The 13568-nt window shown below is 40.8% G+C and overlaps 1 protein-coding gene across 1 annotated transcript in view; it reads left to right on the top strand.

Moving 5' to 3' along the window:
• The window catches only part of LOC110525094 (glutamate receptor ionotropic, delta-2), a 644456-nt gene that overhangs the window by 566813 nt on the left and 64075 nt on the right, over window positions 1-13568 (top strand). Inside the window, 1 exon segment of the mRNA XM_090236958.1 lies at window positions 5394-5589. Coding sequence (XP_090093084.1) covers window positions 5394-5589 — 196 coding nt within the window.

The raw sequence follows: 13568 nt of genomic DNA, 5'->3' as shown, positions 1-13568 counted from the left end.
AACAGAAGAGTCTTAGTAGTGATGTAACAACAGAAGAGTTTTAGTAGTGATGGTAACAACATAAGAGTTTTAGTAGTGATGTAACAACATAAGAGTTTTAGTAGTGATGTAACAACATAAGAGTTTTAGTAGTGATGTAACAACAGAAGAGTTTTAGTAGTGATGGTAACAGCATAAGAGTTTTAGTAGTGATGGTAACAACATAAGAGTCATAGTAGTGATGTAACAACAGAAGAGTCTTAGTAGTGATGTAACAACAGAAGAGTTTTAGTAGTGATGTAACAACATAAGAGTTTTAGTAGTGATGTAACAACAGAAGAGTTTTAGTAGTGATGGTAACAGCATAAGAGTTTTAGTAGTGATGGTAACAACAGAATAGTTTTAGTAGTGATGGTAACAGCATACGAGTTTTAGTAGTGATATAACAACAGAAGAGTTTTAGTAGTGATGGTAACAACATAAGAGTTTTAGTAGTGATGGTAACAACAGAAGAGTTTTAGTAGTGATGTAACAACATAAGAGTCTTAGTAGTGATGGTAACAACAGAAGTGTCATAGTAGTGATGGTAACAACATAAGAGTCATAGTAGTGATGGTAACAACATAAGAGTCTTAGTAGTGATGGTAACAACATAAGAGTCATAGTAGTGATGGTAACAACATAAGAGTTTTAGTAGTGATGGTAACAACATAAGAGTTTTAGTAGTGATGGTAACAACATAAGAGTTTTAGTAGTGATGTAACAACAGAAGAGTTTTAGTATTGATGTAACAATAAAAGAGTCTTAGTAGTGATGTAACAACGAACAAGTTTTAGTAGTGATGGTAACAACATAAGAGTCTTAGTAGTGATGTAACAACAGAAGAGTTTTAGTAGTGATGTAACAACAGAAGAGTCTTAGTAGTGATGTAACAACATAAGAGTTTTAGTAGTGATGTAACAACAGAAGAGTTTTAGTAGTGATGTAACAACAGAAGAGTTTTAGTAGTGATGTAACAACATAAGAGTTTTAGTAGTGACGGTAACAACATCAGAGTCATAGTAGTGATGGTAACAACATAAGAGTCTTAGTAGTGATGGTAACAACATAAGAGTTTTAGTAGTGATGTAACAACAGAAGAGTTTTAGTAGTGATGTAACAACAGAAGAGTTTTAGTAGTGATGTAACAACAGAAGAGTCTTAGTAGTGATGGTAACAACATAAGAGTTTTAGTAGTGATGGTAACAACATAAGAGTTTTAGTAGTGATGGTAACAACAGAAGAGTTTTAGTTGTGATGTAACAACAGAAGAGTTTTAGTAGTGATGGTAACAACATAAGAGTTTTAGTAGTAATGGTAACAACATAATAGTTTTAGTAGTGATGTAAACACAGAAGAGTCTTAGTAGTGATGTAACAACAGAGGAGTCTTAGTAGTGATGGTAACAACATAAGAGTTTTAGTAGTAATGGTAACAACATAAGAGTTTTAGTAGTGATGTAACAACAGAAGAGTCTTAGTAGTGATGTAACAACAGAAGAGTCTTAGTAGTGATGGTAACAACATAAGAGTTTTAGTTGTGATGTAACAACAGAAGAGTCTTAGTAGTGATGGTAACAACATACGAGTTTCAGTAGTGATGTAACAACAAACAAGTTTTAGTAGTGATGGTAACAACATAAGAGTCTTAGTAGTGATGTAACAACAGAAGAGTTTTAGTAGTGATGTAACAACAGAAGAGTCTTAGTAGTGATGGTAACAACATAAGAGTTTTAGTAGTGATGTAAGAACAGAAGAGTCTTAGTAGTGATGTAACAACATAAGAGTTTTAGTAGTGATGTAACAACAGAAGAGTTTTAGTTGTGATGTAACAACAGAAGAGTTTTAGTAGTGATGGTAACAACATAAGAGTTTTAGTAGTAATGGTAACAACAGAAGAGTCTTAGTAGTGATGGTAACAACATAAGTGTTTTAGTAGTAATGGTAACAACATAAGAGTTTTAGTAGTGATGTAACAACAGAAGAGTCTTAGTAGTGATGTAACAACAGAAGAGTCTTAGTAGTGATGGTAACAACATAAGAGTCTTAGTAGTGATGGTAACAACATAAGAGTTTTAGTTGTGATGTAACAACAGAAGAGTCTTAGTAGTGATGGTAACAACATACGAGTTTTAGTAGTGATGTAACAACAAACAAGTTTTAGTAGTGATGGTAACAACATAAGAGTCTTAGTAGTGATGTAACAACAGAAGAGTTTTAGTAGTGATGTAACAACAGAAGAGTCTTAGTAGTGATGGTAACAACATAAGAGTTTTAGTAGTGATGTAAGAATAGAAGAGTCTTAGTAGTGATGTAACAACATAAGAGTTTTAGTAGTGATGTAACAACAGAAGAGTTTTAGTAGTGATGTAACAACAGAAGAGTTTTAGTAGTGATGTAACAACATAAGAGTTTTAGTAGTGATGTAACAACATAAGAATTTTAGTAGTGACGGTAACAACATAAGAGTCATAGTAGTGATGGTAACAACATAAGAGTCTTAGTAGTGATGGTAACAACAGAAGAGTCATAGTAGTGATGGTAACAACAGAAGAGTCATAGTAGTGATGTAACAACATAAGCGTCTTAGTAGTGATGGTAACAACAGAAGAGTCATAGTAGTGATGGTAACAACAGAAGTGTCATAGTAGTGATGGTAACAACAGAAGAGTCATAGTAGTGATGGTAACAACAGAAGTGTCATAGTAGTGGTGGTAACAACAGAAGAGTCATAGTAGTGATGGTAACAACAGAAGCTTTATAGTAGTGATGGCAACAACATAAGAGTCTTAGTAGTGATGGTAACAACATAAGAGTTTTAGTAGTGATGGTAACAACATAAGAGTTTTTGTAGTGATGGTAACAACAGAATAGTTTTAGTTGTGATGTAACAACAGAAGAGTTTTAGTAGTGATGATAACAACAGAAGAGTTTTAGTAGTGATGATAACAACAGAAGAGTCTTAGTAGTGATGGTAACAACAGAAGCTTTATAGTAGTGATGGTAACAACAGACGTTTTATAGTAGTGACGGTAACAACAGACGTTTTATAGTATTGATGGTAACAACAGACGTTTTATAGTAGTGATGGTAACAACAGATGTTTTATAGTAGTGATGGTAACAACAGACGTTTTATAGTAGTGATGGTAACAACAGACGTTTTATAGTAGTGATGGTAACAACAGACGTTTTATAGTAGTGATGGTAACAACAGACGTTTAATAGTATTGATGGTAACTAACAGACGTTTTATAGTAGGGATGGTAACAACAGACGTTTTATAGTAGTGATGGTAACAACAGACGTTTTATAGTAGTGATGGTAACAACAGACGTTTTATAGTATTGATGGTAACAACAGACGTTTTATAGTAGTGATGGTAACTAACAGACGTTTTATAGTAGTGATGGTAACAACAGACGTTTTATAGTAGTGATGGTAACAACAGACGTTTTATAGTAGTGATGGTAACAACAGACGTTTTATAGTAGTGATGGTAACAACAGACGTTTTATAGTAGTGATGGTAACAACAGACGTTTTATAGTAGTGATGGTAACAACAGACGTTTTATAGTAGTGATGGTAACAACAGAAGCGTTATAGTAGTGATGGTAACAACAGAAGCGTTATAGTAGTGATGGTAACAGCAGATGTTTAATCGTAGTGATGGTAACAACAGACGTTTAATCGTAGTGATGGTAACAACAGAAGCTTTATAGTAGTGATGGTAACAACAGAAGCTTTATAGTAGTGATGGTAACAACAGAAGCTTTATAGTAGTGATGGTAACAACAGACGTTTTATAGTAGTGATGGTAACAACAGACGTTTTATAGTAGTGATGGTAACAACAGACGTTTTATAGTAGTGATGGTAACAACAGACGTTTTATAGTATTGATGGTAACAACAGACGTTTTATAGTAGTGATGGTAACAACAGACGTTTTACAGTAGTGATGGTAACTAACAGACGTTTTATAGTAGTGATGGTAACAACAGACGTTTTATAGTAGGGATGGTAACAACAGACGTTTTATAGTAGTGATGGTAACAACAGACATTTAATAGTAGTGATGGTAACAACAGACGTTTTATAGTAGTGATGGTAACAACAGACGTTTAATCGTATTGATGGTAACAACAGAAGTGTCTTAGTAGTGATGGTAACAACAGACGTTTTATAGTAGTGATGGTAACAACAGACGTTTAATCGTAGTGATGGTAACAACAGAAGTGTCATAGTAGTGAAGGTAACAACAGACGTTTTATAGTAGTGATGGTAACAACAGACGTTTAATCGTACTGATGGTAACAACAGACGTTTTATAGTAGGGATGGTAACAACAGACGTTTTATAGTAGTGATGGTAACAACAGACGTTTAATCGTATTGATGGTAACAACAGAAGTGTCTTAGTAGTGATGGTAACAACAGACGTTTTATAGTAGTGATGGTAACAACAGACGTTTAATCGTAGTGATGGTAACAACAGACGTTTAATCGTAGTGATGGTAACAACAGACGTTTAATCGTAGTGATGGTAACAACAGAAGTGTCATAGTAGTGATGGTAACAACAGACGTTTAATCGTAGGGATGGTAACAACAGACGTTTAATCGTAGTGATGGTAACAACAGAAGTGTCATAGTAGTGATGGTAACAACAGACGTTTTATAGTAGTGATGGTAACAACAGACGTTTAATCGTACTGATGGTAACAACAGACGTTTTATAGTAGTGATGGTAACAACAGACGTTTTATAGTAGTGATGGTAACAACAGACGTTTAATCTTAGTGATGGTAACAACAGAAGTGTCATAGTAGTGATGGTAACAACAGACGTTTTATAGTAGTGATGGTAACAACATATGTTTAATCCTAGTGATGGTAACAACAGACGTTTAATCGTAGTGACGGTGATACACTTGTTGTTCTCCTAATTACATCGGTGGCTTCCGTTAAAGCAATTTGACAAACAAACAGTCATTAGTCCCAGTCATGTTTTTTTATTATAGTTGTAAATGGTGAGTGTTTGAAGACTGTAGCATTGTAATTAAAATACCTTAATTTCCCTTGAGGTGGAGATGGTATGACTCTACTGACTAGTGCTTTTATGACATCCCTCCATTATACCCCTTTTAGTGGAACTACAGGGAGCTTCTTAACAGTTGGTTCGCTGGCTTACCCTTAATTAGCTTCAAGTTATGATCTCGGCACTGACTCTGTGTGTGTGCCTCTGTAGGTGTGTGGGTGTGGAGTCTGATTTTTTAAACTTCAAGTGTAGTTCCATGTCAACCCCATGTTCTAATGTATGTATGTGTACATGGTGAACTACATTTCCCATAACCTCCCCCTTCTGTCTCTCTCTATAGGTCTCTCCAAGATCTTTCCAAGCAGACAGAGTTGCCGTACGGGACGGTGTTGGACTCGGCTGTGTATGAGCAGGTGCGCAGTAAGGCCATGAACCCCTTTGAGAGGGACCCCATGTACTCCCAGATGTGGCGCATGATCAACCGCACCGGAGGGGCGGAAAACAACGTGGACGAGTCCAAGGAGGGCATCCGCAAGGTACACCACTTTACATGGTCTCCAACAGGGCTGCCCAACCCGCTTCCTGGAGATCTACTGTCCTGTAGGTTTTCAGCCCAACCCTCTTCCTGGAGATCTACTGTCCTGTAGGTTTTCAGCCCAACCCGCTTCCTGGAGATCTACTGTCCTGTAGGTTTTCAGCCCAACCCTCTTCCTGGAGATCTACTGTCCTGTAGGTTTTCAGCCCAACCCGCTTCCTTGAGATCTACTGTCCTGTAGGTTTTCAGCCCAACCCACTTCCTGGAGATCTACTGTCCTGTAGGTTTTCAGTCCAACCCTCTTCCTGGAGATCTACTGTCCTGTAGGTTTTCAGCCCAACCCGCTTCCTGGAGATCTACTGTCCTGTAGGTTTTCAGCCCAACCCGCTTCCTGGAGATCTACTGTCCTGTAGGTTTTCAGTCCAACCCTCTTCCTGGAGATCTACTGTCCTGTAGGTTTTCAGTCCAACCCTCTTCCTGGAGATCTACTGTCCTGTAGGTTTTCAGTCCAACCCTCTTCCTGGAGATCTACTGTCCTGTAGGTTTTCAGTTTAACCCACTTCCTGGAGATCTACTGTCCTGTAGGTTTTCAGTTTAACCCGATTCCTGGAGATCTACTGTCCTGTAGGTTTTCAGTCCAACCCTCTTCCTGGAGATCTACTGTCCTGTAGGTTTTCAGCCCAACCCTAATTTAGCATATCTGATTCAGCTAGTTAAGGTCTTGTTTAGCAGCTAATTAGTAGAATCAGTTGTGATAAATTAGAGTTGGACTGAAAACCCACAGGATGGTAGATCTCCAGGAAGAGGGTTGGACTGAAAACCCACAGGATGGTAGATCTCCAGGAAGAGGGTTGGATGAAAACCCACAGGATGGTAGATCTCCAGGAAGAGGGTTGGGCAGCTTTGGTCTATGACATTTAGCAGATGATTTTATCCAATGGTACGTACAGTACAGTGAGTGAGTATATAATAGTATGTGTACAGGTACATAAATGTGTCATTTGTTATCTCTCAATATAAATGTATAATTTTATAGATCCTCCCTGGTGTTCTTTTATTTTCGTATAAAATATTTTCATTCGTAAATTGGAACCGACATAGGTTGCCATTTGTGTTGCAACCTATTCCCTATTTAGTGCACTACTTTTGACCAGGACTCATAGGGTTGACCATAGGACTCATCTGGTTTAAAGCAGTATACTATATAGAGAGTAGGTTGCCATTTGGGATGCACACTTGGTAGCAGCAATTAAAGGGAAGGATAAATTACTGAATTATGGCTTCAAGCATTCGTCTCCTCGACATAAAGATTATTAGGGCTGAATAGCTTGGTTTCATGAATTAGTCATCGTTTTGTTGAGATGATCAGCACTCCCAGGTGCTCGGATAAATATTGCATGACAGGGGTGATACCCCTGGAGTAGCAGACAAGTACAACAACTATGAAGCTTAATGCAAGCCGTCATTCCCACTGCACTCTTACTCTCCATGTATTTGTCTCTCTTATTATCTCCCCCCTCCCTCCCTTTATCACCGGGCTGTAGGCTCAACATCTCCCTCTAGTGGAATATTGGTGTCCCTGACTCAACCCTTTTTTAAAGGTTTTGTTTAATTCCGTTTCTCTGTTTGTTTTCAAGCGGTATCTCTGGAAATCAGTATCTTTTGTCAGGAGGGCCAGTGTGTCCAGCAGCCCTCCTTTGGTCCCCTATAGTTTGTTTTGTGGATCTCGTTTTCCTTCTCGTATCCTATGTCCTGTCGGTCGAGTGCTGACAGTTCTGTGTTCCACACACTGTCAATAAACCTCTCAGAATCTAAGTCCCAAGCACTATGGATTTTCTCCCCAACACTGTTCAGATTGCAATCATTGTAGCAGAATAGTATTATCTGTCAGAGCCACTGTGTTTATCTTATCGGGAATATATAGCAGAGACCTGGAGGACGTTACGTTAGGGGTAGCAATGCCAATCTCTGCCACTTCAGTCTAAACTCAGAACGTTCAATAGATTTTTAGATTCCACATCTATTCTTGATATCAGAGCCATTTGCAATATAAGCTCAGAACATTCAATACTCTTGTATATGATCCACCTGTTCTTGATATCACAGCCATTTGCCTAGTAGGATGTGAATGCCAATCAATGTTTTGCGATGTTATTGCAGTCCATAGGGAACCATACTTATGTGCAAGGTTTTCACTGATATTTCATCGACATACATAAAATTCCCTTTCATTAGTAAAAAAAAAAAAAAAAACTGTACACACTTTTAACATGGATAAATACAGTGCATCTGGAAAGTATTCCGACCCCTTAACTTTGTCCACATTTTGTTACGTTACAGCCTTATTCTAAAATAGATTACATTAATTGTTTTGCTCATCAATCTACACACAATACCCCATAATGACAAAGTGAAAACAGGTTTTTAGAATTTTTTGCAAATTTAATAAACATAAAAAACATACCTTATTTACATAAAGTATTCAGACCCTTTGTTATGACACTTGAATTTGAGCTCAGGTGTATCCTGTTTCCATTGATCATCTTTAAGATGTTTCTACAACTTGAAAAACCAAGCCATGAGGTCGAAGGAATTGTCCGTAGAGCTCCGAGACAGGATTGTGTCGCGGCACAGATCTGAGGAAGGGTACAAATGACTTTCTGCAGCATTGAAGGTCCCCAAGAACACAGTGGCCTCCATCATTCTTAAATGGAAGACGTTTGGAACCACCAAGACTCTTCCTAGAGCTGGCCGCCCAGCCAAACTGGGAAATCGGGGGAAAGGGGCCTTGGTCAGGGAGGTGACCAAGAACCCAATGTTAATTTTGACAGAGCCCCAGAGTTTCTCTGTGGAGATGTGAGAACCTTCCAGAGGGACAATCATCTCTGCAGCACTCCACCAATCAGGCCTTTGTGGTAGAGTGGCCAGATGGAAGCCACTCCTCAGTAAAAGGCACATGACAGTCCACTTGGAGTTTGCCAAAAGACACCTAAAGGACTCTCAGACCATGAGAAACAAGATTCTTGGGTCTGATGAAACCAAGATTGAATGCTTTAGCCTGAATGCCAAGCGTGACGTCTGAGGAAACCTTGCACCATCCCAACAGCATGATACTGACACTACCATGCTGTTGGGATGTTTTTTTCAGAGGCAGGGACTGAGAGACTAGTCAGTATCGAGGGAAAGAAGAACAGAGCAAAGTACAGAGAGCCTTGATGATTTTTTGTATTTGCAGCAGCTACTCTTCCTGGGGTCCGGCAAGTTACCTGATGTGGAATAGAGTTCCATGTAGTCATGGCTCTATGTAGTACTGTGTGCCTCCCACAGTCTGGTCTGGACTTGGGGACTGTCAAAAAACCTCTGGTGGCATGTGTTATTCCCCGGGCGCTGAAGACGTGGATGTCAATTATGGCAGCCCCCCGCACCTCTCTGATTCAGAGGTTGGGTTCAAATGCGGAAGACACTTTTCAGTTGAAGGCATTCAGCAGTACAACTGACTAGGTATCCCCTTGTTTCTTCTTCTTTTTATTCAGTTTAGTCACATGATTTCTCCATTTGCAATACGTTTGCCAATCGGTTGTGCAGCCAGCCAGACTTATTTGCCATTCCTTTTGCCTCATCCCTCTCAACCATAATTTTTTTCAATTCTTCATCAATCCACGGGAATTTAACAGTTTTTACAGTCATTTTCTTAATGGGTGCATGCTTATTACTGGGATAAGCAATTTCATAAATGTGTCAAGTGCAGCGTCTGTTTGCTCCTCATTACACACCACAACCAACAGATATTCTTTACATCAACAACATAGGAATCACTATAAAACGTCTAGTATGACCTCTTATACACTATATTAGGTCCAGCCTTTGGAACTTTTCCTAGATATGGCTATTATATTGTGATCACTACATCCGATGGATCTGGATACCTGCTCCAGAGTGCTCAGGGCTTCAGATTTGGGCAAAGGTTCACCTTCCAACAGGACAACGACCCTCAGCACACAGCCAAGACACTGCAGGAGTGGCTTCGGGACAAGTCTCTGAAGGTCCTTGAGTGGCCCAGCCAGAGCCCGGACTTGAATCTCTGGAGAGACCTGAAAATAGCTGTGCAGCAACGCTCCCCATCCAACCTGACAGAGCCTGATAGGATCTGCAGACAAGAATGGGAGAAACTCCCCAAATACAGGTGTGCCAAGCTTGTAGTGTCCTACCCAAGAAGACTCAAGGCTATAGTCTCTGCCAAAGGTGCTTCAACAAAGTACTCAGTAAAGGATCTGAAAACATATGTAAATGTGATATTTAAGTTATTTATTTTTAATACATTTGCAAAAAAATCTAAAAATGTGTTTTTGATTTGTCATTATTGGGTATGGTAGACTGATGAGGGGGAAAAAATAATGTAATCCATTTTAGAATAAGTCTGTAACGTAACAAAATGTGGAAAAAGTCAAGGGGTCTGAATACTTTCTGAATGCACAGTACATGTTTTATTAAATACTTTTGGCCTTTCCAGTATACCCTGAAACACTACTCTAACAGTATGGTTCCAATCACTGGTCATTCTCAAGCGGCCTGAATCCGAGGCTGTACAACTTCTCTTTTACTCCGTCAGTGTCCTCCAGAGAAGGAAAATGGCCGCCACTTCCACATATGTATGCTGCTCTGTCTGGACTAATGAGAGTAGCTATAAATATTATGCTAATAACTCAGGTTATGGTTAATCATCCTTCTGCTACTTGGTTCTTCCCTTGATGCAGGAGGAAATGGTAATGGCTAAGAGATAGAGGGGAGGGAGGTAAGGAGAGGGAGATGGGAAGTGTCTTTGGCTGACTACAAATGAGGCCGTCCTTTACACTGCGATGCTCAAAGTGATCTCAGTCATTTTCTCAATGTGCCAACTTCATTATCAAGGGCTTGTATTGCAAAGGCAGGCAGGCAGGCGGGCGGGCGGACGGGCGGGCGGGCGGGCGGGCGGGCGGGCGGGCGGGCGGACAGGCAGACAGGCAGACAGGCAGACGGACAGACGGACAGACAGACAGACAGACAGACAGACAGACAGACAGACAGACAGACAGACAGACAGACAGACAGACAGACAGACAGACAGACAGACGGAGTGACGGAGTGACGGAGTGATGGAGTGATGGAGTGATGGAGTGATGGAGTGATAGAGTGATAGCGATAGAGCAGTGGATGGGGAGGGACGGAGGGAGATGAAGACATAAAGAGTGTGTGTGACTAAAGGTACTGTAGCTGTGGTGGTGGTTGAATAATTGAATTAAAGAAAAGAGAATAACAGATGCAAGAAAAAAGAGTTCACATTGTACAACCACTTATTTACTCTCTCACCACCCCCTGTTTCCTCATTAGTTTCTTGTCATATTGAAATATGTTAAACAGCGTGATGCAGTGAGAATGGGAGAGACATTATTTACAAAGAGCATATCAATGAGCTGCTCCTGTCTCTGTCTGTCTGTCTGTCTGTCTGTCTGTCTGTCTGTCTGTCTGTCTGTCTGTCTGTCTGTCTGTCTGTCTGTCTGTCTCCCACTGTGTGTGCTCTCTGGAGTGGCTTGGTGCTCTGACAGCCTCTCCAACACCTGTTTACTCTGTCCAATGGCTCTCTTAAATCACCCTCTGTGCCTGAGGGACCTGTAGCCCTATGGTGAGTGTATTTATGTGTGTGTAAAATGTTCCTGTGTGTGCATTTGCCAGTCGTCAAGGGCTACAGGTCCGAGCTTGGCAGTTGCCAGGGTTACGGGCAATAGCGGGGCAGCTGTGGTAGATGACAGATGTGTATCATTGTGTGAACTGTCTCTGCAGATATCCAGTCACCAGCTCATATCTGACAGGTGAACAGAATACCGGGAACCTATCTCTGCAATATAGCTGAGGCTACTGGACAACAGACAATGTAAAACAGAACCTTCTAAGTCACTCAATGAAATTAGTACTGGTAACTTACAAAACAATGTGTTGCTTGACTCAAAAACTAAGATTAGTTGAGTTATCCGAACTGAGTATGCTTGACAGTGTTCTTCACTTTTGTAGGCCATGAATTAATGTCTTAAATCACTAAACTAGTTACTGTACATTTCACAGTGATATGTAATTAGATTTCAAAACTTCAAACACATTGTCCTCAGTAATAATCGTTTCCCACTTTTGATGCAGATAACAGTGTGACTTTGTTATCCCGTCCCTCAGAGTACTGAGAGAGGATGGAAGAGCGGGAGGGCAGGGTCTGGGGAGAATTTAGACTGGACATTAAAGGAGGAGGAGAGGGCCAAATCAAAGACATGATGGGCCGATAGTGTGTAAGAGAGAAAGAGAGAGAGGGAGAGAGAGAAATGGAGAGAGGGAGAGAGAGATGGAAATGGAAAAGGGGCAAAGAGAGAGAGAGACAGAGAGAGAGAGAGAGAGAGAGAGAGAGAGAGAGCAATGGAGAGAGAGAGAAAGGGAGAGAGATGCAGAGAGAGAGAGGCACAGAGAGAGAAAGGGAGAGAGAGAGGCACAGAGAGAGAGAGAAAGTGAGAGAGAGGCAGAGAGAGAGAGGCACAGAGAGGGAAAGGGAGAGAGAGAGAGAGAGAGGCACAGAGAGAGAGAAAGGGAGAGAGAGAGTGCCCTAGAGATAGAGAGGCAAGATGGCGCCGACAGAGATGGTCGCCCATCTTCAAGTCCTTAGGAAACTATGCAGTCATTTTTGTATTATTTCTTACATTGTTAGAAAATCTTAAGTGTTATTACATACAGCCGGGAAGAACTATTGGATATAATAGCGACGTCAACTTACCAACATTCCAACCAGGAATACGAATTTCCCAAAGCAGATCCTTTGTTCGGACCTCCACCCTGGACATTGGATCTAATCCCAGAGGCCGACCCAAAACAACGTTGTCGCTGCAGGAGAGGCAGACGGAGCGGCCTACTGGTCAGACTTAGAAGGCGAGCACACCACCCACCGTTTCCGAGCATATTACTCACCAATGTCCAGTCTCTAGACAGCAAGGTGGATGAAATTAGGGCACAAGTTGCCTTCCAGAGAGACATCAGAGATTGTAACATTCTCTGTTTCACGGAAACATGGCTCAGTCGGTACAGCCACAGGGTTTCTTAATGCGTCACGCCGAAAGAAACGTACATCTCTTTGGTAAGAAGAAGGGCGGGGATGTATGCCTCATGATTAACAACTCATTGTGTAACAATAACAATATACAGGCCCCAGGGGCTTTTGTTCACCTAACCTAGAATTCCTTACAATCAAATGCCGACCGCATTATCTCCCAAGAGAATTCTCTTTGATTGTAGTCACAGCCTTGTACTGTATATCCCCCCCAAAGCAGATACCTCGACGGCCCTGAAAGAACTTCACTGGACTCTATGTAAACTGAAAACCAAATATCCTGAGGCTGCATTTATTGAAGCTGGGGAGTTTAACAAAGCTCATTTGAGAACAAGGCTACCTAAATTCTACCAGCACATTGACTGTAGTACCCGCTCGAGCAAAACACTGGACTACTGCTACTCTAACTTCCGGGATGCATACAAGGCCCTTCCCACCCTCCCTGCGGCAAATCCAACCACGACTCCATCTTGCTCGTACCTTCGTATAGGCAGAAACTCAAACAGGATGTACCCATGACTAGAACCATTCAACGCTGGTCTGACCAATCAGAATCCATGCTTCAAGATTGTTTTGATCACGTGGACTGGAAAATGTTTCGGGAAGCCTCAGACAATAACATTGATTTATACGCTGACTCGGTGAGTGAGTAAATTAGGAAGTGCATTGGAGATGTTGTACCCACTGTGACTAATAAAACCTACCCCAACCAGGACAGACAGCATCATTCGCGCAAAACTGAAAGTGTGAACCACCGCATTCAACCATGGAAAGAGGTCGGGATTATGGTCGAATATAAACAGTGTAGTTATTGCCTCCGCAAGGCAATCCAACAAGCGAAATGTTGGTATAGGGACAAAATG

This window comes from Oncorhynchus mykiss, chromosome 6 (genome assembly GCF_057628025.1).
Source record: "Oncorhynchus mykiss isolate SJ-2025 chromosome 6, ASM5762802v1, whole genome shotgun sequence".
In the NCBI taxonomy this organism is placed as follows: Eukaryota; Metazoa; Chordata; class Actinopteri; order Salmoniformes; family Salmonidae; genus Oncorhynchus; species Oncorhynchus mykiss.
Note: the sequence above shows the minus strand (reverse complement) of the source record. Positions and strands in the feature narration are given on the sequence as shown.